This window comes from Herpailurus yagouaroundi, unplaced genomic scaffold, assembly GCF_014898765.1.
Source record: "Herpailurus yagouaroundi ecotype Mexico unplaced genomic scaffold, PumYag 198, whole genome shotgun sequence".
Classification (NCBI taxonomy): domain Eukaryota; kingdom Metazoa; phylum Chordata; class Mammalia; order Carnivora; family Felidae; genus Herpailurus; species Herpailurus yagouaroundi.
In genome coordinates this window covers 22,104,968-22,129,568 of record NW_024412429.1, presented here as the reverse complement: position 1 = coordinate 22,129,568, position 24,601 = coordinate 22,104,968, and the positions used below count along the sequence as shown (strand labels likewise).

Genomic DNA, 24,601 nt, shown 5'->3' with positions numbered 1-24,601 from the left:
TGGTTGTGGCCATTTTTTTCCAACTGGAGAATGATGAGGAACTCCTTTAACTTTGTTTGAGAAACTCTATCTCTCCTTCAATTCTGAATAATAACTGTGCTGAATAGAGTATTCTTGATTGTAGATTTTCTCCCTTTAGCATTTAGAATATATCATGCCACTGGCTTCTGGCTAGCAAAGTTTCTGTGGAAAAATCAGTTGATAGCTATATGGATTTCCCTTGTATGTAACTGTTTGCTTTTTCTTACAGCTTTTAAGAGTCTCTCTTTATCATTTGTTTTTGTGGGTATATCTTGTTTGGGACTCTCTCTGATTTCCTGGACCTGGATGTCTGTTTCCTTTCCATTGTTAGGGATGCTTTCAGCTATTATTTCTTCCCATAATTTTCTGTGCCCTTCTTTCTGTCTTCTAATTTTGGGATCCCATTCATCAAGTGAATGTATTACACTTGATGATATTTCAGAGTTCCCCTAAACTAGTTTCATTATTATTATTATTATTATTTTTATTTTTATCACTTCTCAGCCTTTTGGCTAAGATCAAATGTATTATTATTTTTTTCTTTGTGCTGTTCAACTTGGTTGCTTCCCATTATCCAGGATTATGCTTTTCTTGTTTGTTATTTTCGAATTTGTGTGCAGTAGCTTTCTTCTGCACTCTGTGTGCATATGTGTGTGAGTATGAACTTGATTGTGTTGACCTTTGTAGTATATTGACACATCAATTGTATATAATGATCATTTTTTCTTCTTTTTAAAAAAAAGTTTCCTGTTTGCATATATGCATTTGGCTAATATGGTAGAACTTCAAGCACATTGTTGATTAGTAATGCTGATGGCAGAAGTTCTGCCATTTTCTTGATTACAAAAATGTTACCTTTTAGAAAATAGTTTATTCATTGGGAAGTTTCAAAAGTTTAGGCACCAAAATATATTTTTTATTCTAGGAGAGTGTAATCTATCACAACGTTTATTATTTTGTTTTCTTTGTTAACTTGATTATATTTGCTAAAAGGTTACCTCTATTATTCATCCCAGCACTTGGATGCATTATCTTCTTATTCTTAGTATTTTTAAATGTTTATTTAATTTTGAGGGAGAGAGTGTGTGTGCGCATGGGGGAGTGGCAGAGAGAGGGGGGACATAAGATCTGAAGTGGGCTCTGTGTTGACAACAGCAAACCTGACGCAGGGCTCGAACTCATGAACCGTAAGATCATGACCTGAGCCACAGTCGGATGCTCAGCCGACTGAGCCACCCAGGTGCCCCTCTTATTCTTAATTTTTGTTTTTCTCTTTCAACTTTGGTCATCTATCCTAAATGTTTATTTTTCTCTATCCACATTTATCCACCTTTCACAAGCACTAAGTGAGAATTTCTTTCTATTCTATTTTTTTTTGTAAACTATCAAGACAATGGCAAACATCCTGTACTTTTCATGGTTTCAGTTATCAGTTATAATCACATGAGGGTGACCACCAAGTCCATTAATCTATATCAGCTCCCTGTGCCATTTGGTCTATAAAACTTTCAAACTTTTTCAGGAGTAGAATTGAGTGATTCATCACTTACATAAACAACTGGTGCTCATCACAACAAGTGCCCTCATCAATACCAATCACCTATTTAGCCCATCCCCCTGCCCAACTCCCCCTGACGCCCCCCGCAACCCTCAGTAGTTTGTTCTCTGTAGTTATGAGTCTATTTTATGGTTTGCCTCTGTCTCTCTTTTTTTCTTTCCCCTATGTTTATCTGTTTTGTTTCTTTAATTCCATGTATGAGTGGAATCATATGTTATTTGTCTTTCTCTGATTTATTATACTATATGTTAACTAACTAAATTTAAATAGCTTAAACAAAAATAGAGATAAAACTAATCTATGGGAAAAACTCCACAAACTTTTCAAATTTTGTTGGCCTATAGTAAAAGTGAGAGAAAAACCATGAAAATATACCATCTTACTTTGAGAACTCCCTTATGCCTACTTTACACTGGTGCATGGTATTAGTTTCATATTTTTCCAAATAAGTAATTTTACAACCATCGTAGACAAATAATGGAGCTCCCTTTTCCTGGAAGAATTTCTTCCCTTTATGTCAACCAGTTATTTCTTCCTTCTCATCTTGGATCTTTGGGTCCTTAAGTTATCTTCTCTCTTAAGAATGTCTTCTCAGGTACTCATCCTCTGTATTTCCTTTGGTGGCTTTCACTGGTATAAGGACAAAGTTCAGACCTTTCGTCTTGAATTTAGAAGGTTTTTAACAGTGTTATCCATATGGCCTAATTTTTTATACCCTGTCTATGTTGCTCAAAAAAGGTTCCTTCATTCATTTCACACAAACTAGATTAAAATTTACTTTGTTTTCTTTTCCTTCCTAGTTTCTAATTCTTACTCAGAATTCCATCTTCTACAAGGAACAGTTTTCCTTCTTAATTTTATCATTCTTTTTCTATTGTCTAAAAAGTTTTTGAAATTCAATTTTATGACTTAACCCAGTCACCTACCTTTATGTGCTTGTCTATCCATCTATCCATGCACCATCTGTTTGACCAATATTTATTGAGTGTTGACTAATTCAAGGCACATGCAGCTATGTGTAAGTAGTTATAAAAGATTATAAGGCAGATGTACTAAATATATATAGTCTCTTTCCTGGGGTCCAAATGTATATAGTAGAAAACTATAGACAAACACTTGTTAAGTAGTGCATAGTGCTGTGATGGGGACAATACAAGAGGCCTTGCTCGGCACCCTGAAGGATCTGGGAAGTCTTCTTGGAGATTGTGAGGTTACCTAGGTGAAGGAATAGAAGGAACACAACATTGCAACTGTCATAGATAAAAAGAGAGAGTGCTGTGCTGTTAAGGATATGGAAATAGTCCAGCAGAGTTAGAACTCAGAGAGATGAAACCAAAAAGTCCAAAAGGGACTATATTAGAAGGACCTTGGGTATCATGTTAAGTACAGTTGACCCTTGAGCAATATGGAGGTAGGAGCACTGACCCCCCCCCCTTCATGTAGCTGAAAATCTGTATATAACTTTTGACTCCCCCAAAACTTAACTACTGATCCTTACTGTTGGGCAGAGCCTTAATGGTAACATGCTTACTGTTGACAAAAGCCTTACCGATAACATGGTCTATTAGCATGTATTTTGTATGTTTAATGTATTATATACTGTATTTGTATAATAAAGTAAGCTAGGAAAAAGAAAATGTTATTAAAATTATAGGGAAGAGAAAACACATTTCAGTATTTATAGGAAAAGTCCATGTGTATGTGGACCTGTGTAGTTCAGCCGTGTTGTTCAAGGGTCAGCTGTAGTTTGTATTTTACTGTGAGAACAATAGGGAGCCATTGCAGTATTTTAACAAGGGAATGACAGTTTGCTGATTGCAGAATGCATTGGTAGAGGACAAGACTGAGCGCTAGAAGACCTATCTATGCTGGTCACAGGATGATAACTTGATTAGGATAGTAGCTATGGAAGTGGAAACTAAAGGAAAATTTGAGAATTAAATAGTTGAGTCAGTAAAATGTGGCGATTGGTGGGATGTTGGAGTAGGAGGAGGGAGGAGTAAAAAATGAGCCTCAAGTCTTTGGCTTGAGGACCTAAGGTAGGTGGTGGTACCATTAGCAGAGACAGGGTACATTGGTGGTGAGATGACTTTTGGGGGAAGTTGGCAAGGCCATTGAAATATTAGAGATTAGCAAACTCATATGTTTATAGTTCAGATCTAAACCAAGCATGCATTAAGGCTGGAACTTCGAGTCTGATTCTCTGGAAGTTGACAGCCTTTCACAATACTGTGCTGTCTTCCATCTGAGCTGGCTGGGTTAGAGCGGAGGTGATGGCTTTGCAAGACCTTCCTGAGCATGCATCTCCCTTTCTTTTGACTTTTTCTTATTTAATCCATAGCTATGTTGCTTAGATTTATTTTCAAGTTATGTTCTTTTTGCAGTGATAATGATCTTTACCAAATGTAATGTTTATATACTCCAGGTGTTCAGATCTTTGAGGAAGACTTTTTAGCAATGTTTTCTGTTCGTTATTGCAGCATCTGAAAAGTTGGAATTCTATGTTGGTTATTTAGTTTTTGTATAGTTTTGTGAAAAGTAGTGAAGATTGTCTCTGTATCTTCTCACAGTGTTTGTTTGAAGTGTTCTTATTTTTGTAGTGCCTAATAGAATGTTCCTTCCCTGTGGGCACTCAACAGATATTAACTGAGTTTTCAAAATGATTTTCGTGGAAAAAGAAAATATAAACTTTATTTAGGAGTTAGTGATGCCAGGGACCATTTTATTATTTTTTGAAAATAATATTAGTTTTTTATTACACGAAATAAAAATTTTATTAATATTGTTAAAATCTTAGGGATATCATTTAAATCTCTCCTAGCACTACTACTCTAAAAAAAAAGGCACAAGGAAATTTAGGATCCTAATCCAACAAAGCTTTCCTTTTTGTATTTATTTTATGTGTTCCAAATATGACAAGCAGTGGAGTGTGACTTTATCTTGCTTTTATTTATTTATTTTTTAATTTTTTTTTCAATGTTTACTTATTTTTGGTACAGAGAGACACAGAGCATGAACGGGGGAGGGGCAGAGAGAGAGGGAGACACAGAATCGGAAACAGGCTCCAGGCTCCGAGCCATCAGCCCAGAGCCTGACGCGGGGCTCGAACTCACGGACCGCGAGATGGTGACCTGGCTGAAGTCGGACGCTTAACCGACTGCGCCACCCAGGCGCCCCTATCTTGCTTTTAAAGAAGCTATTTGCTTATTTATTATTTTAGAGGGTGAGCAGAGGGGGAGAGGCAGGGGGGTGAGAAAGAGAGAGAGAGAGAGAGAGAGAGAGAGAGAGAGAGAGAATCTCAAGCAGATTCCATGCTCAGTGCAGAGCCCAACTGGGGACTCGATCCTGAGATCGTGACCTGAGCCAAAATCAGGAGTTGGACGCTCAACCGAGCCACCCAGGTGCCCCAGAAGTTAGGTTTAAATAGGAATTTCGATAGCCCTGTGTCTCATTGACTAACCTGGGCTTTGTAGACACTTCCATTCTGTTCAAATGAAGGGGACGCTCCAGAGTAGTCATTGCCCAGAGTGTATTAGTTGGCTAGGGCTGCCATCATAAGATACCACAGACGGGGTGCCTTAAACAACAAACACATTTCTCTCAGTTCTGGAGACAGAAAGTATAAGGTCAAGGTGCCAGCAGGGTTAGCGTTTAATGAGGCCTCTCTTCCTGGCTTGCGGATGGTCAGCTTCTCACTGTGTCCTTCCAAGGCCTTTCCTTTGTGTTGTTGCAAAATGAGAGAGAGAAAGAGTGAGGGAGAGAGAGAGAGAGGAGAGAAAGATCAATCTCTGGTGCTTATTTCTCTTCCTATTAGGACACCAGTCTTAACGGGATTAGAGCTCCGCTCTTGTGACCTCATTTAACCTTAATTACCTCCTTAAGGGCCCTCTTTCTCCAAATATAGTCATGTTGTGGAACTAGAACTTCAGCATATGAATTTGGGGGGACACAAGCAGTCTATAACACAGTGATAATGGGGTGCAAGGAAATTTTGAAGTGTTTTGGCCTTTTGGGTTTTGTTCTAGCTAGGAACTGAGTGTTCTGGCAGTAAAACATATTTTTTTCCTAAGAGAATAGAGTGATTCGTCATATTTTACACTTCATGGTATTTAACATGTTAAGTGTTTAAAGTTGGGTAGGTTAGCATGGCTACAGCTAATCAACCTCGATTTTCCAAGCTGGAGCAGTCTGTCTTTTCAGTTGAAAAGCTGCCTAGTGTGTGTGCATGTGTGCATACATGTTAAGAGAGAGAGGGGCAGGATTGCCCTTGGTATGGTGCATGTTTCTCTAAGAGAAATCTTTAACTGTAGTCCTTTGTGAAAACTGATCTTATGGGAGTGGTGAGCTGTGAACTCACTTGTTGTGAGACTTTCAATTTAAATGAGATTTCAATTGCCTCTTTAGAAAAATTGTTTCTAGGGGCACCTGAGTGGCTCAGTCGGTTAAGCGTCCGACTTCGGCTCAGGTCATGACCTCACAGTCTGTGGGTTCGAGCCCCACATCGGGCTCTGTGCTGACAGCTCAGAGCCTGGAGCCTGCTTCTGATTCTGTGTCTCCCTCTCTCTCTGCCCCTTCCCTGCTCATGCTCTGTCTCTCTCTGTCACAAAAATAAATAAAAACATTAAAAAAAATTAAAAAAAAAAGAAAAATTATTTCTAGACAGTCCTGGAAAGTTTGAAAACCTATTTTGTTTCTTGTCCTCTAGTTATTTTGATAGGTCTATGGAAGAATGGAGACAGTTCCACTGTGACCTTAATGACCTCACACAGTGGCTAACAGAGGCTGAAGAGTTACTGGCTGAAACCTTTGCTCCCGATGGTGGCCTGGACTTGGAGAAAGCCAGGATGCACCAGCAGGTGAGTGCTTTCCATCCGAGGATACGGGTCTGCTCAGAAGGTGGCATATTTTTTTCAGTATGGGACATTTAAGACTGATTTGGAAAGTCAGGGCAAATCATGTTAACTTTTCAGGAGTACTTAGTCAACCTGTAATTTTTGTCCCAGTTCTACTTTCCATTTTCAAAGGTCTAAGAAAAATTGGTATTCACAGTCTTTAATTAGGACTTTAAAAATTTAAATAAAAGATGCTCTTTAGTGGTTAATGTAAAACACAATTTTATTAAAATTTTATATTCAAAACATTTGTTAATTTTGTACGTAAGGCTTTATCAAGGACAGAAAGATATCTGCATACGTCACCTCTGTTATCTGTGCTTAAACACTAGACATCTTATTTTTCTTTGTATCGATAATTTTCGTACAAGTAAATTATTCTTGAGCTGTGTCAGGGCTGCTGCTCATGTGAGTCGAATGCAGTCTTGGGAAATATATCACAATAGTTAAATCAGTTCTGTTGATAACGGGTCTTTAAAAATAATAGTCAAAAGCAAGCAGAATTTCAGTTTACCATTGTTAAAATACATTCTTTTATTAAATCTTTAAAATATACTTTATGTAGAAGGCTCATGAGAAGTTAGAAAATGCTTTTTCTTTCATAAACATGTTAATGCATTTTTCTTATTTTGTGGGTTATAGATAAGTGCTCACATTTGACTTTAAAATATCCTTTTTTAATTGCTTAAAAATTTACCGACTCGTGAAGCAGTGTCTCAATGAAATACACATTGACATTTACTTGCGTATGGTAGGACATAAGGGTATGTGGAGGTACACACACACACACACACACACACACACACACACATTGTATTTAGAAATGCTTTCAAGCACATATTTGAAGGAAGACAAACCATCTACTTTACTCAAACAAAATTCATTATTGGTGTATAGAAATGCAACAGATTTCTGATGCTTGTGCTTTCAGTGTAAACAGCTGTTGCTTATTTTATGTTATTAGGCTATCCTCTTTCAGTATATTTTGCTTGATGGCACTCATGAGAATGGGTTAGATTTCAAAATTGATTTCATTTCGCGTGTTCATTGAGATGTAAGTAAAGTGTTTTAAAACGCCTTTTTCATGAACATAAAATATTCTTCCAGGACTTTGTTTTTCTTAACACTTAAACTGATGCCATAGTACCTTTGTGGATTCACTGCATAGTTCAGTTGTGGAGTTAATCTTGAGTTATACTCTGTTACAGGAACTCGAAGAGGGAATCAGCAGCCACCAGCCCAGTTTTGCAGCCCTAAACAGAACTGGGGATGGGATTGTACAGAAACTCTCCCCCACAGATGGAAGCTTCTTGAAAGACAAGCTGGCAGGTTTAAACCAGCGCTGGAGTGTGATCTTTGCGGAAGTGAAGGACCGGCGGCCAAGGTGATGTAGCGGTGATAACTCAAGGGCACAGGGATAAAGATATTTTGGCAGAGCCTTTTAAGATACAGTTAGATGAGTTCAAAATTCCTCTATTATCTGATATCACTATACGAGTTGTAGTGACATTTAAGACCTCCGCTGTGATGTTCTATATATATATTTTTATTTAAGAGAGAGAGAGAGAGAGAGCATGAGTGACAGAGAGAGACAGGGGGAGAGAAAGAGAGAGAATCCTAAGCAGGCTCCATGCTCAGTGTTGAGGAACCCAATGCAGGTTTGATCCCACAATGCTGGGATTATGACCTGAGCTGAAATCAAGAGGCAGATGGTTAGCCAACTGAGCCACCCAGGCGCCCCAGTGATGTTCTATATTTTTAGAATGTTGTCTCTTACTGTATTTTTAGGCTACCTGTAAAGTCTCACATTTCTACTCAGATGTGATATGTATGAAAAATATCTTTATTCCTCTCATTTCTGACATTTTATTATGATATGGCAACTGTGTGGAAGGAACTTGAACTAGGTCAGGAATACCTTGGACTTGCAGACTGAAGATCTGGGTTCAGGGTCAGACATTTCACTCACCCACTTCCTGATGGGGCCTCGGGGTCTTCTCTGAAATCCCTCTTACTTGGTTGTTCTTAATGTCTAAGGGTGTGTTACATCCACATATGCTGGTGCTTTGTAAATAATATAGTTCCTCATTTGCATAATATAATAAATACAATGAATTACTGTCTGATTTGTGTCAGATTATGTTACAATGCCCCAGATTTTATTAGTGTGTCTTCGGATTGCAAAAATGCTTGATTACCAGTGAATATAATACTCAACATACAAATTATTTTATATATTGCTTTAAAATTATTTGAAGTTATTTTTGAGACGCTGAAGATTTAATGGATGATTTCTACTTTGCTTAATACATTTCACCCCATTGATGATCTTCTTTTTAGGTTGATGGTAGTTTTGGATTGAAAAGCCCCCAATTTTTTTTTCTAATTTTAATTTTGTAGGTGATATATTAGTGATAAGCTATTGTTTTGTTATGGACCAATCTAACATTTTATCAAGTCCAGTTTTATAGTGTAAAATAGAACATAAAATATGGAGCTATGACTATTTGGCCTATGGCTGCTTTTTATAAAATAACATCATCTATTGTTTTGTGTGTTTTGGTCAGAGGCAAATAATGGTTTTGCCTTTGGGTTGAGAGATTGCCATGTGGTAGAGACCACATTTGGCACCTGGCATACATTGTTTCATTTTATCTTCTCAACTCTCTTCTGCGGGGACTCTTAGGTTCATTGTATAGCTTTTGAAATTGAGGCTGAGAGGGGAGAGGTTAAGTAATTTGTCTAGGTCTCACAGAAAGTTGGTGATAGCACGAACTTATGCTTTCACCTACCGTGCGTGAACAAATCCCGGAAGACCACAGCTCTCTGGCCAAGTTTCCTCCTCTGTAAATAAGAGCTGTGATAACTTCTCAGAGGAGTGTTATGAGGATTAAATGAGACAGTGTTTGTGAAAAGGATATGGCAAACTGTTCATAGTAAACACTCAAAATATCTAGTTTTTACAATAGTAAGCGAAATGAAAACTTATTCTCTAAGCATGTTATTGCTGAGTTTTGGCAGTAATTGATTGATTGGTTTGATCAATATCTTTTGAACCTCTAAGGAACTCAGAGATTAGGATGAAGAAAATATTCAAAAGGACAAATGATATGGTATGATTGAAAAGCATGTTGTTAAGGAGATACTGTGTTGTCACAGAGGCAGCAGTGATGGGGCATGGAATTTTTTTTCATGTTTTTATTTAAATTACAGTCAGTTAGTATACTGTGTAATATCAGTTTCAGGTGTAGAATCTAGTGATTCATCACTTACATGCAACACCCAGTGCTCATCACAGCAAATGCACTCCTTAATGCCCATCACCCACTTAGTCCCCCCAAACCCTCTCCATGACCCTCAGTTTGCTCCCTATAGTTAAGACTATGTTTTTTAGGTTGTCTCTTTTTTCTTTTTTCCCCTATGTTCATCTGTTTTATTTCTTAAATTCCACATACAAGTGAAATCGTATGGTATTTGTCTTTCTCTGACTTATTCTGCGTAGCATAATACTCTCTAGCTCTATCCATGTCCTTGCAAATGGAAAGATTTCATTCTTTTTGATGGCTAAGTAATATTCCACTGTGTGCGCGCGCGTGTGGGTGTGTGTGTGTGTGTGTGTGTGTACATATCTATATACCACATCTTCTTTATGCATTCACCAGTTGATGGACATCTGGGCTCTTTCCACAGCTTTGCTACTGTTGATAATGCAGCTATAAACACTGGGGTACATTGTACCCCTTTGAATCTGTGTTTTTTGTATCCTTTTGGGTAAATAACTAATAGTGCAAATGCTGGATTGTAGCGTAGTTCTATTTTTAGTTTCTTAGGAACCTCCATACTGTTCTCCAGAGTGGCTATACCAGTTTGCATTCCCACTAAGAGTGCAAGGGCTCCCTTCCCCGTGCCCCGCCCCCCAACTCCTTGCCAACACCTGTTGTTTATTGTGTTGTTAAGCCATTTTGATATCTCATGATTGTTTTATTTGTATTTCCCTGGTAATGAGTGATGTTGAGCATCTTTTCATGTGTCTATTAGCTATCTGGATGTCTTTGGAAAAGTGTCTATTATATCTAATACCTGTTTCTTAACTGAGTTGTTTGTTTAGTTTGATAAATTTTCTATAGATTTTGAATACTAACCCTTTATCAGATATGCCATTAGCAAATATCTTCTCCCATTCTGTAGGCTGCCTTTTAGTTTTGTTGATTGTTTCCTTCCCTGTGCAGAAGCTTTTTATCTTGATGAAGTCCCAATGTTCATTTTTGCTTTTGTTTCCCTTGCCTCAGGAGACGTGTCTAGTAAGATTTTTCTGACTGGGGTCAAAGAGGTTGCTTCCTGCATTCTCCTCTTGTGTTTTGGTGGTTTCCTGTCTCACATATAGATCTTTCATCCATTTTGAATTTACTTTTGTGTATTGTGTAAGAAAGTGGTCCAGTTTCATTCTTCTGCATCTTGGCCTCCAGTTTTCCCAACACCATTTGTTGAAGAGACTGTCTTTATTACATTGGATATTCTTTTCTGCTTTGTCGAAGATTAGTTGACTGTGTTGTTGTGGGTCCATTTCTGGGTTTTCTGTTCTGTGCCACTGATCTACATGTCTGTTTTTGTGATGGTGCCATACTGTCTTGATGACTACAGCTTTGTGATGTAACTTGAAGTCTGAAATCGTGATGCCTCTAGCTTTTCTTTTCGTTTTCAGGATTTCTCTGGCTTTTCGGGGTCTTTTGTGGTTCCATACAAATTTTGGGATTGTTTGTTGTAGTTCTGCAGAAAATGCTGGTGGTATTTTGATAGGAATTGCATTAAATGTGTAGATTGCTTTGGGTGGTATAGATATTTTAACAATGTTTGCTCTTCTAATCCATGAGCATGTGTTTCCACTTCTTTGTGTTCTCTTCAGTTTCTTTCATAAGTGTTTTATAGTTTTCCAAGTACAGATCTTCTACCTCTTTGGTTAGGTTTACTCCTAGGTATCTTGTTTGTGGTGCAACCATAAATGGTGTTGAATCCTTGATTTCCCTTTCTGCTGCTTCACTATTGGTGTATAGGAATGCAACAGATTTCTGTATGTTGATTTTATATCCTGTGACTTTACTGAATTCGTGTGTCAGTTCTAGCAATTTTTTGGTGGAGTCTTTTGGGTTTTCCATATAGAGTATCATATTGTCTGCAAATAGTGAAAGTTTGACTTCCCCCTTGCTGATTTGGATGCCTTGTATTTCCTTTTGTTGTATGACTGCGGAGGCTAAGACTTCCGGTACTATGTTAACAGTAATGGTGAGAGTGGACATCCTTGTCTTGTCCCTGAGGGTAGGGGAAAGGCTCTCAGTTTTTCCCCATTGAGGATGATATTAGCTGTGGGTTTTTTGTATATGGCTTTATGATTTTGAGATATGTTTCCTTTATCCCTATCTTGTTGAGGCTTTTTATCAAGAATGGATGTTGTACTTGGTCAAATGCTTTTTCTGTATCTATTGATAGGATCACATAGTTCTTATCCTTTCTTTTATTAATGTGATGTATCATGTTGATTGATTTGTGAATATTGGAGCACCCTTGCAGCCCAGGAATAAATCCCACTTGATCATGGTGGATGATTCTTTTAATGTACTGTTGGATTTGATTTGCTAGTATTTTGTTGAGAACCGGGGTTGGGATTGGAAGCTGAGGTCCCATAGGGTTTTGTGTGCCGTGCTAATGAGTTTTCATGGAGAGTCCTTCTAGCTTGCAAATCATCTAGCTCCCAGGCCTTCTTAAGGCAAAAGATGTGTTTGCTGGCATGGTATTAACAATGCTAGCAGAAATTCTGCTAAAGATTTTCAAATGGATCTCTGTGGAATGTGGTAATTATTCCTCCTGGAACTAACAAGGTAAAGCTAATACATATTTTACTCATTTTTGGGAAGAGATAAGAATAATGAATCTCTTCTGCAACATCTTATATTTTAACTAAAGCAATATTATTTTCATAAATTCATGTTTGACTTCATTCCAGGTTGTAACTTATCTTAAATTGGGGCCACCTTGCAATTTTAGGAGCTTGTGTGTGTACTGGTATCAGAGTCATTGAGGAATAGCACACAGTTTAATTTGTTTTTGTATTGAGTGCTTGTAGTTATGTATTTGTACAGTTTGTCAACTTATGCTGTTATTCCTTAATGAGCAATTGTTATCTGTTTAAACATAAATCTATAACTTGTTTTTACTCTTAGTGATAACATTTAAAGGGTAGATTATATTTAGCTAGTTTGAGGATGAAAATTTTGTGACTCAAATATGTTATTGAAATTGCTTGATGTTAGTTTCCTTCATAGAAAATATATCCTTCATAGATATATTTTCAAAATACTGAGTTAGTCATGATTATGAAACATTGGAAATATAAATTCCAACTCTCTCTCTCTCTCTTTTTTTTTTTTTTAGTTTTAGCTAGCCATCATATAGTGCAACATTGGTTTCAGGAGTAGAATTCGGTGATTCATCACTTATATACAACACCCAGTGCTCATCTTGACAAGTGCCCTCTTTAATCCCCATCACCCATCTAGACCATCTCCTACCCACCTCCCTCTGTTAACCCTCAGTTTGTTCTCCATTGTTAAGTGTCTTGCAGTTTGTTTTTTTCTGCTCCTCTCCCCGCCCCCTCATATTTTCATCTATCTTTTTTCTTAAATTCTACAAGTGAAATCATATCATATTTGTCTTTTTCTAATTGACTTATTTTGCTTAGTGTAATACATTCTAGCTCCATCTGTGTTGTTGCAAATGGCAAGATTTCATTCTTTTTGATGGCTGAATAATATTTCAGTGTGTGTGTGTGTGTATGTATGTGTATGTATATACATGAATGTGTTTCATGTACGTGTACATGCATGTATACACACACACAACATCATCTTTATCCATTCATCAGTTGGTGGACATCTGGGCTCTTTCCACAGCTTTGCTATTGTTGATAATGCTGCTATAAACATCAGGGTGCATGTACCCTTTGAATTTGTATTTTTGTATCCTTTGGGTAAATACCTAATATGCAAATGCTGAATTGTATTGGTAGATCTGTTTTTAGTTTTTTGAGGAACCTCCATACTGTTCTTCAGAGTGCACCAGTTTGCATTTCCACCAACAGTGCAGGAGGGCTCCCCTTTTTCCACATCTTTGCCAAACACCTGTTTATTGTTAATTTTAGCCATTCTTCCAGGGGTGGTGTGGTATCTCATTGTGGTTTTGATTTGTATTTCCCTGATGATGAGTGATGTTGAGCATCTTTTTATGTGTCTGTTAGCCATCTGTATGTTTTCTTTGGAAAAATGTCTATTCATGTCTTCTGCCCATTTCTTAACTGGATTATTTGCTTTTTGGGTGTTTAGTTTGATAAGTTTTTGTAGATTTTTAATACTAACCCTTTATCAGACATGTCGTTAGCAAATATCTTCTCCCACTCTGTAGGCTGCCTTTTAATTTTGTTCATTGTTGCCTTCTCTGTGCAGAAGCTTTTTATCTTGATGAAGTCCCAATGTTCATTTTTGCTTTTGTTTCCCTTGCCTCTGGTGACATGTCTGATAAGAAGTTTCTCTGGCTGAGATCAAAGAGATTGCTGCCTATTTTCTCCTGTAGGATTTTGTAGTTTCCTATCTTACATTTAGACCTTTCATCCATTTTGAATTTATTTTTGCATATCATATAAGAAGGTGGTCCAGTTTCATTCTTCTGCATCTCGCCCTCCAGTTTTCCCAACACCATTTGTTGAAGAGACTGTCTTCATTCTTTTCTACTTTGTTGAAGATTAGCTGACCGTATAGTTGTGGGTCCATTTCTGGGTTTTCTGTTCTGTGCCACTGATCTACATGTCTGTTTTTGTGCTGGTGCCATACTGTCTTGATGACTACAGCTTTGTGATGTAACTTGAAGTCTGAAATCGTGATGCCTCTAGCTTTTCTTTTCTTTTTCAGGATTGCTTTGGCTATTCAGGGTCTTTTGTGGTTCCGTACAAATTTTGGGATTGTTTGTTGTAGTTCTGCAGAAAATGCTGGTGGTATTTTGATAGGAATTGCATTAAATGTGTAGATTGCTTTGGGTGGTATAGATATTTTAACACTGTTTTTTTCTTCCAATCCATGAGCATGGAATGTGTTTCCATTTCTTTGTGTCCTCTTTGGTTTCTTTCGTGTTTTATAGTTTCCAAGTATAGATCTTCTACCTCTTCAGTTAGGTTTACTCCTAGATATCTTACTGTTTTTGGTGCAACTGTAAATGGAATCAATTCCTTGATTTCTTTTTCTATTGCTTTGTTATTGGTGTATAGGGATGCAACAGATTTCTGCATGTTGATTTTGTATCCTGTGACTTTGCTGAATACATCATGTATGAATTCTAGCGATTTTTTGATGGAGTCATTTGGGCTTCCTATATAGAATATCATGTTGTCTGCAAATAGTGAAAGCTTGACTTCCCCCTTGCTGATTTGGATGCTGTGGTCTAATTGCTGAGCCTGAGACTTCCAGTACTATGTTAAATAGTAACGTGAGAGAGGACATCCTTGTCTTGTCCCTGAGGGTAGGGGAAAGGCTCTCAGTTTTTCGCCATTGAGGATGATATTAGCTATGGGTCTTTCAAATATGGCCTTTATGATATTGAGGTGTGTTCCCTGTATCTGGACTTTGTTGAGGCTTTCTATCAAGAATGGATGTTGTACTTTGTCAAATGCTTTTTCTGCATCTATTGACAGGATCTATGGTTCTTATCATTTCTTTTATTAATGTGATATATCATGTTCATTGATTGGGAATATTGACCTACCCTTGCAGCCCAGGAATAAATCACACTTGATCCTGGTAAATAATAATCTTTTAATGTTGTTGAATTCATTTTGCTAGTGTTTTGTTGAGAATTTTTCCATCCATCTTCATCAGGGGTATCAGCCTGTAATTCTTCTTATTAGTGGGGTCTTTGTCTGGTTTTGGAATCATGGTAAAGCTGGATTCATAGAATGAACTTGGAAGTTTTCCTTTCATTTTTTAATCTTTTGGAACAGTTTGGGAATAGGTATTAACTCTTCTTTAAATGTCTGGCAGAATTTCTCTGGGAAGCCATCTGGCCCGGGACTCCTGTTTGTTGGGAGGTTTTTGATTACTGATTCAATTTCTTGCTGGCTGTGGGTCTGTTGAAATTTTTTATTTCTTCCTATTTCAGTTTTGGTTGTTTGTGGGTTTCTAGGAATCTGTCTTTTTCTTCCAGATTGCCCAGATTGTTGGCATATAATCTTTCATAGTATTCTTTGATAATTGTTTGTATTTCCGTGGTGTTGGTTGTGATCTTTCCTCTTTTGTTTGTAATTTTATCTCTTTGGTCCTTCCTCTTTTCTTTTTGAGAAATCTGGCAAGGAGTTGATCAATTTTTGTTAATTCTTTCACAGAACCATTTCTTAGTTTTGTTGATCTGTTCTCCTGTTTTGTTTTTGTTGTTGTTGTTTCTATATCATTTAGTTTTGCTCTAATCTTTATTATTTCTCTTCTTCTGCTGGCGTTAGGCTTTCTTTGCTGTTCCTTTTTAGCTCCATTATGTGTAAGGTTAGGTCATGTATTTGCAACCTTTCTTGCTTCTTGAGATAGGCCTGAATTGCAATATATTTCCCTCTTAGGACTGCCTTTCCTGCATCCTAAAGGTTTTGGACTGTCATGTTTTCATTTTCATTTCTTCCATGTATTGTTTTATTCTTTAATATTCTGGTTAACCCATTCATTCTTTAGTGGGATGTTCTTTAACCTCCATGCCTTTGAGGACTTCCAAATTTTTCTTGTGGTTGAATTCAAGTTTCATAGCATTGTGATCTGAAAATATGCATGGTATGGTCTCAGTCTTTTTGTACCTGTTGAGAGCTGATTTGTGACCCAGTATGTGATCTGTTCTGGAGAATGTTCCATGTGTACTCGAAAAGAATATGTATTCTGCTGCTTTCTAAGTCTTTTCTTTTAATACAAGGTTTATAATAGTAGTTGAGTGTTTATAAAGCTGTTATTTAAGTTAATTACTCTTTGATAAAGAGGGTAAATTACCTGTCTTGGTATTGTCAGTCTTTAACAATTAATACTATTGTTTGATTTATTTACTTTAATTTCGAAGCAGTGTTCTTTCCTGATGGAAACTTAAAAATGAAAACTTGTGATTATGTAGTGATTATCATTAGATTTTAAACATTAAAAGACTCTTTCAAATATTACCGACTCTGTTAAATATGCAAGTACTTATTTAGCATTGGATTAGATTTATATAGTGTATCATATGTTAGTTTTTTTGTGATTAAAAAGAAAAAGGCATAGCCATAAAAATGTAAATTTTTATTAGGGATAACAAAATGCAATTCATTTAAAAAATTGTATTTAACTTTTAAACTGGCAGCTAATAGCCACAACTATAAAAATAATGATACCACCACCAAGATGTAAATAGCTTCCAAACCCTCTCTGAAAAATACATAATCTTGTCATCATGAGTTCTAGTCATATTCTCATCTTCTGACAGATGGTTTATATACTTATAAATGTTATTCTTACAACATTTAAAAGATCTAATTAAGGCAGTTCCTTTTTTATATTCATATGACTATTTGTTTCCTTATATCCTTTAAAACTTTTGCTTTGTTTTTTCTAGCTCTCTTTTTATAACTTGGTGCTATATTCAAATATAATACTTATTTTAACAAGCTAACCAAATTTCCATTTTTTCTTGTCTTTCCTAATACTTGTAAAAACTTTCCATTCTCAGTGTCTTGCCTTCTTATTCTTTCTTTCCTATGAATAGAGTAATAGTTGCCACCTAATGTGAATACTATGTCATATAATGATGACTTTCTATCTCCATGGACTACTCAAAGAGAATTATGTGTTTTTCTTATTTTTGGGGGGTAAAGACACTTTTCTTTCTTTTTTTAAATCTCCATTATGTTGTACAGTGGTCTCTAGCTTTAAAAAAATCTTTTGTATTAAATTTCTGTAGACTTTTTCATGATGAAAGAAGATAATGTTTAGTTTCAATGTTTTTGAGTTTAATGAAGGAAAAATGTTTATTATCATACTGTCAAAGAATCTTTGGTATTGGACAATGTACATATCACTATTGACACTCATTTAAAAATATATATTAATTTTTAGGAACATTTTTGTGTGTGGTATATTTAGTCAGGATATCCAAAGCAAATATATACTGTTCTAATTGGATAATTTTTGTCAATGTTTTTCAATAATGTATTCTTTTAGGCTAAAAGGAGTGAGTAAGCAGGTGATGGAATATAGAAAAAGACTAGATGATATTATCTGTTGGTTATCAAAGACTGAGAGTGCTGTGCAAAAGAGATCAACTACTGAGCTGGAAGAAAACCTGCAAGAATTAACAGTAAGTGGTTTATTTGTCTCTATATTTGCCAATGCTTTTTGGTGCATGAACATTTATGCTAAAAATAAGAGGTTGCATGACTGAAGAAGAAAAGGGGAAGAAACTTAGTTCTTTGTGGTAAATGTGGTGAACTTTAGAGGAATTTTTTTTAAGAGCAGCTATAATTTTGTTCTTGCAGAGGTAGGGTTTCACTCATAGAAAAGTGACAGATCATGTAGTCTCAGTATTAGACCAAAGATTTTCCGGGTATTTTAAACAGACTTCAACATTTTGGAATACAATAATACTGTAAAGTATAGTTCTTTGCTGTTAGATTTAGAAGATAGTTACTGATAACTATCTTTAAAACTGAGTTTTTTAAGAAAATTCTAACTGAGGAGCAACTCATCACAGCTTACTATATAGGCTTCTCATCATGATTGTATTAATCAAATGTCCTTTGTTGATCCACAACTAACAAGAATTTTTTATAGTTATATATGTATGCAATATGTAAAAATATGTAAAGATGAATATATATAAATGTATCCAAATATCCATACTTTTTTATATCTATACATTTTATATATTTTGTGTTAAGAATTAAAATACTGATGGGGCGCCTGGGTGGCGCAGTCGGTTAAGCGTCCGACTTCAGCTCAGGTCACCATCTCGCGGTCCGTGAGTTCGAGCCCCGCCTCAGGCTCTGGGCTGATGGCTCGGAGCCTGGAGCCTGTTTCCGATTCTGTGTCTCCCTCTCTCTCTGCCCCTCCCCCGTTCAAGCTCTGTCTCTCTCTGTCCCAAAAATAAATAAACGTTGAAAAATAAAAAATAAAAATAAATAAAAATAAAAAAATAAAATACTGTTGCAAAACAATAAGATTAATGTGCTCATATTTTTATTAAAAAAAAAAAAGAAATTGTTAGGGGTGCCTGGGTGGCTCAGTCGGGTGAACGTCCGACTTCGGCTCAGGTCATGATCTCTCGTGGTTCATGAGTTCAAGCCCCGTGTCAGCTCTGTGCTGACAGCTTGGAGCCTGGAGCTGCTTCAGATTCTGTGTCTCCCTCTCTCTCAGCCCTTCTCCCGCTTGCCCTCTCTCTTAAAAATAAACAAACATTAAAAAGAAGATTTAAAAGAAATTGTGCATGTTGAAACACACATGTGCATGCATCTAAGTATGCCTAAAAGGATGCCCCCTAATTGGATGAAACATTTTGCTTAAGGAGTATGATTGAGGCATTTTGGGAAAGGAGCTTTTAATATAATGAAAGATATGTGGCAAACAATTACTAAGTTTTCTTCTTGTTAGACAAATATCTAACAAAATTGTTCCTGTTTTACCTAAAAATTTCAGTAGTTTTCTTGGAACATTTCACTTTGTAAACAATTTGGGGGCTGTCACAAAGAGTGCGATGGTATATTAGGTTAGGTAGAGATAAGGTAGAGATGAATGCATAAGGTGTTCCTGTGGTTTCTTTCTTTCTTTTTTTTTTTTTTTTGGCGTTTGATTAGAAAAGACATTATCTTCATTATCTAAGAACAGAATGTAAACTACCAATGTAAATATGATATAATATGACCCTGTTAAGAGATGGGGGTAAAGAGGGCCAAAGCACAAGGGCATACAAATGCACCCTGAGAATGTGTGTTCATTCCCATATCAGTTACAGTCTGTTAATATAAGTTCAGAGGCTCCTGGTGGTTCAGTTGGTTAAGTGTCCAACTCTTAGTTTTGGCTCAGGTTGTGATCTCCCAGTTTGTGAGTTCAAACCCTGCATCAGACTCTGCGTTGACAGTGTGGAGCCTGCTTAGGATTCTCTCTCTCTCTCTCTCTCTCTCTCTCTCTCTCTCTTTCTCCTTCTCTCTGCTCCTCCCCCACCCTCTCAAAATAAACTTAAAAAACCAAACAGTTTGTTAATATAAGTTCAGGCTTTTATAAGTTTATTTTCTAAGAAAATAAAAGAAATTAGAAATCCACATTTCTTTTTTTTTTTAATGTTTATTTCTGAGACAGAGAGAGGCAGAGCATGAGCGGGGGAGGGGCAGAGAGAGAGGGGGACACAGAATCCGAAGCAGGCTCCAGGCTCTGAGCTGTCAGCACAGAGCCCGATGCGGGGCTCGAACTCACAGACCATGAGATCATGACCTGAGCCGAAGCCGGACGCTTAACCGACTGAGCCACACAGGCGCCCTGAGAAATCCACATTTCTAAGAATATTACCGAAAGAGACTTCTGATACAGTAGTTGAACTTTCCTCGGTATGACAACTTTCTTATGACACTCTCTTCTGACTCCTTTAGGACTTAACCCGGGAGATGGACATCCAAGCTGAAAAACTCAAATGGCTGAATAGAACTGAGTTGGAAGTGCTTTCAGATAAAAGTCTGAGCTTACATGAAAGACAAAAAATTTCAGAAAGCTTAAGAACTGTAAATTCAACGTGGAATAAGGTGTGCACTAAGAATTACTGTGATCCCTTTCTCATGTTTATTGATTTTGTTGTCAAGGAAGTGGGATTATATAACTGTTCTGCTTTTAAAAAGCATACCCAAACATGGGCACGTTTTACTAATGCTTACCAATGTTTGTAATTACTGTTTTTTTTCATCTGTCATGGACAGAAACATATATTCTCAGAGAATACTTTTTATTTTACATGGGATATTTTGGTCTAGGGATTTTGGGGTATATACTACATCAAATAATGAATGTTTATTAGAATTAGAAAATAAAATACCATATAAAGTTGTAAATTGTAGACCTTAAAATAACATCCTGATGTTGCACATGACTTTTCACCTATGTAGGTTTATTTTTAATGATTTTATTCAATCCATTAATTATTTTTAATGATTTATTCTTTTATTCATATATTTACTGGGCTCCAGGCAGAGTATGTGCTAGCCTAGTATATACTAGAAATGACTAAGCTAAGGTCTTTCCCCTCATGTCATTACTTTTTTTGCAGTTAAAACAAATTAAAGGCAGATAAAGTCATAGATTCTATTTATTTTACCCTGGTACATACCATATCAGAGTGTGAGGTCTGTCTGAGACACTGAATGGATGTGTCTCTGCCCCTGGTTTGGATAGATCCCATATCAGTCAATTTTACCCTTCTGGATCCCCTTAAAATGATAGCCATCATTCTATATCTAATGATGCAGGTGCTTTATTGACCTAAATTCTCTAGTTGAGAATTATACCTTGATGAGTCACTGTTACTGATAACTCACACATGTATATCTCTGGCCTTGACCTCTCTCTATGCTCTAGGCTTCCATGTACAATGACCTGTTCAGTATGTTCATTTGGCTGTCCAATGGGTATCTCATACTGACATACAAAATTGAGCTCCTGATCTCCACCTCCTCCCTGTGCTTTACTGTACTTCTCCCACCTCATTTACTGGTAATTACTCATTATTGTGTGGTCAGAATCTTTGGAGTCGGTCTTATGAGTTACATCTTAATTTTAAAAGCTCCAAAACTTGGAGTCACCATTATCAGCTTCTCCTTCAAAATACGTATCTATTTGATAGATGGTTTCCTGGACGGCCAGATGGCTAGATACATGATAAAGCAAATGTAGCAAAATTATAACAATTATAGGTGTTGGGTAGCATGCTGGGTATTCCCTGTACTTTTTTTTCAACTTGTTTTTTAGGTTTGAAGAATGTCATAAATTTGAATGCTTTTCCCTAACCCCATTGCTACGAACTAGTTCTAAGCCACCATCATCTCTTGTCTTGCTTACTACAACGGACTCCTCACTGGAGTCCCTGCTTCCTCCTCTGCCCTTTGCCAGTCTCTTCTCAACAAAACAGGGAAGTATTTGTTTAAACATAATTCCAATCAAGTAACTCCTCTGAGCAAAGCCCACTGATGGTTTTCCATCTCATTCGGAATAAAGGCTGCTTCTTACTGTGACTTGTTAGGCCCCTCATGTTCTGGCTTCTTCTTTTCTCTCTGACTTCATCTTCCCGTCTCTCTCCCTTACACTACTCTCCAGACATGTTGGCCCTGTGTCAAACATGCCAGGCACAGCTTTTGCATATTCAATCAGAGCACACATATGTATTTAACACAAAGGATGTCAGTAGATACTGTGTGGAAGGGGACACAGTGGTTAATTTGGGAGCACTGTGTTAGATAGAGCCAAAAGTTCCTTTATCACTTCACGTTGATTTTACTCTACTTAGGTGAATTATGAGTGTCCAAGGTCAGACAGTACTTACTGTGGAGAGAATTTCAATAAATGTACTTTGGGAAATACTAACCTGGGGCATTTCATTCATTCATGTATTTATTCACTCAGTAGTTTTGACTGGACTCTTGGTGTATGCCAGGCACCATTTTAAGAACTAGGAATATAGCAAAGAGTATGACACTGCTTCTAACCCAAAGAGCTTATTGTTGGTGAGACAAGTAGTCAAATACTTACAACATAGAGGTATCCATGGGGACACAAAGATAGTGCACCTACCTGGCTTTGGGAAGTAATCATGGAAGATTTGGTGGAGATCATATCCATGCTAATTTAGAAAGAATGAATAAGTATGGGTAGGTGAAGAATGGGAGAAGGAGCATCACAGGGAGAAGAATCAAAAAAGTGGAAGGGTCTACAGGGGACAGGGAATGAGCACAGTGCATTTGGGTCCTGGAAGTAGCTCAGTGTGCAGCAGGAGAAGAATAAGAGATGCTTGCAGACCCAGATCCTAGAGGCCTCATCATGCCTCAACAAGGAATTGGAGCTCCATCTTGAGAACACTTCATCGCCTTGAGAGCAGTGGATGGGTTTTAATCAGGAGAAAGTCACATCTTGAAAAATCACTCTAGCTTCACTTTAGAGATGGATGGCGTGATCCTAGCAATGGTTGGCCTTAGGATAATATCAGGATATCAAGTAACTCCTCTGAGCAAAGACCAGTGTCCAGATCAGAATAACTGATCTGGAAAGATCAGTTAGAGTCATTAGATCACCTTGGGAAGGGGGTGGCAGGGAAATGGGTGATGAATTCAGATTTGGACACGTCTGAGTATCCAATTGACAGAATGAGCTGGACTGAAGATACATTTTTTGGAGTGGTCAGCCTGTTAAAACTCCATATGATAAATGAAACCATTAGAAACCAGAACTCAGGGAGAGAAGCCAGGGTCAAGGGTAGGAAGACCAAAAAAACCTACCCTATAGAGTGTCAGTATTTGATGGACGGGCAGAGGAGAATGAGCTGGTGAAGGATGCTTAGAAGATCGATCAGAGAGGTAGGTGTAAAGTCAGGATTGCAGAATATTAACAGTATTCCAGGGAGGGGAGGGGACAACATTAAATGTTACAAAGGACTAGGACAGCTAAGGACTGGAGGGTACTCTTGACAGTAATGTCAGTAAAGTGGGGGCTTTGGCAAGACTGCAGTGGATGTGAGGGTGGAGACAGAAGCTCAGGCGTTGAGGGGGAAGAAAGCAGCAGAACTATCACTTAGAATAACACTTCCTCTTTCAAAAATATAATCATCTTTATTTATATAGTATTCTTCTCTTTGTTTGGCCTGATGCTGTAGATATGCAGAGAAGTGCCTACCACATTGAAGGAACGCATCCAGGAACCCAGTTCTGTGTCTCAGACAAGAATGGCTGGTAAGATACAGTTTATTTCTTAACAAAAAAAATTTTTATAGGCATAACAAAATTTTATAATTTTAAGCATCCTATGGGAGTTAGAAAAACTTACTTAAAAACACAGTGCAGTGGTGACTTATTATTCTACTTTTCAGTTACTTGAAAAGAATGTCTTTTTTAAAACAAGATATATTTCACTGTCCAGCATGTGCAAGGCATTCCTTGCCATGGTAGCTGAGACTTATTTCCTGGGACTGGAGTGGGATCTGGGCCTCCACAGAGGCCGCTGAAGGCCAGGGGAGAACAAGGTGAGGAAATTGAGGAATAGTTTTCTGGAGATGTGCAGTCTTTTCAGGACATCAGCCACAACCTGCTGTGTTAACATATTCTGGGGTCGTATAATTAGACACTGATCAGGACTGGAAACAGAAAGTTTGAATATTCTTGGAACCAGGTGGGAGATGGGGATTTAGAAGAGTTCTCCATCCCAGTGAAGATACGCACTGACAAGTGCTGATCACTGAGATTTGGAGAAAGAAGAGTCTGGTCACTGGTTATTTCCTTCTCTCCTTGTCCAGAGTAGAGGGTGGGCTACTGCACAGAGGTCACCCCAGTCACTGCTCATCACTGCCTTGCAGGCTCATTGAAACCATCTCACCCTGCTCTGCCTCTGCCGAGTCACCAGGCAAACCCCCAAGTGTGATTAACCCTAACTTTCCACTTATTCTGTGCCAGCTGTGGTGGTGATGCTGATTCTCCCCTTCCTCCTCTTCTTCCACTCCCCCCACCGCTCCCCTCCCCTCCTTTTCCTCCTCTCTCTCTTCCTGCTTTCTTCCCTTCCTTTGTATTCCTCCACCCTGCCTCACGCATCCTCCTTCTCTTCCTCCCCCTCCTCCCCCCTCCCCTCCTCTCCTCTGTCCCCTCCACCTTCTGTTTCTCCTTAGGATTCTGGAAAAGTATGAGTGGTGAGACTTTTAAGAAAACTTATTTGAAATCGCAGGCTTGTTGAGGGCCCAGTTTGTGTTGTGTTCTACTTGTATTTCCCAGTACCTTACACAAGAAATACCTGGGGCCTGGTCGGTCCATTGATTACATTCAAAACACTTGAATTAACATTTGAGTATTGCTGCCTTGCAA

General features: G+C 37.6%; 1 protein-coding gene across 6 annotated transcripts in view; it reads left to right on the top strand.

The window, feature by feature from the left end:
• The window catches only part of UTRN (utrophin), a 492,724-nt gene that overhangs the window by 200,960 nt on the left and 267,163 nt on the right, over positions 1–24,601 (top strand). For all 6 annotated transcript variants that reach the window (XM_040448951.1, XM_040448950.1, XM_040448952.1 and 3 more), the window contains 5 exons: positions 6,285–6,435; positions 7,680–7,855; positions 17,730–17,865; positions 20,147–20,296; positions 23,407–23,482. In XM_040448951.1, coding sequence (XP_040304885.1) covers positions 6,285–6,435; positions 7,680–7,855; positions 17,730–17,865; positions 20,147–20,296; positions 23,407–23,482 — 689 coding nt within the window. The remainder of the gene's footprint in view (positions 1–6,284; positions 6,436–7,679; positions 7,856–17,729; positions 17,866–20,146; positions 20,297–23,406; positions 23,483–24,601) is intronic.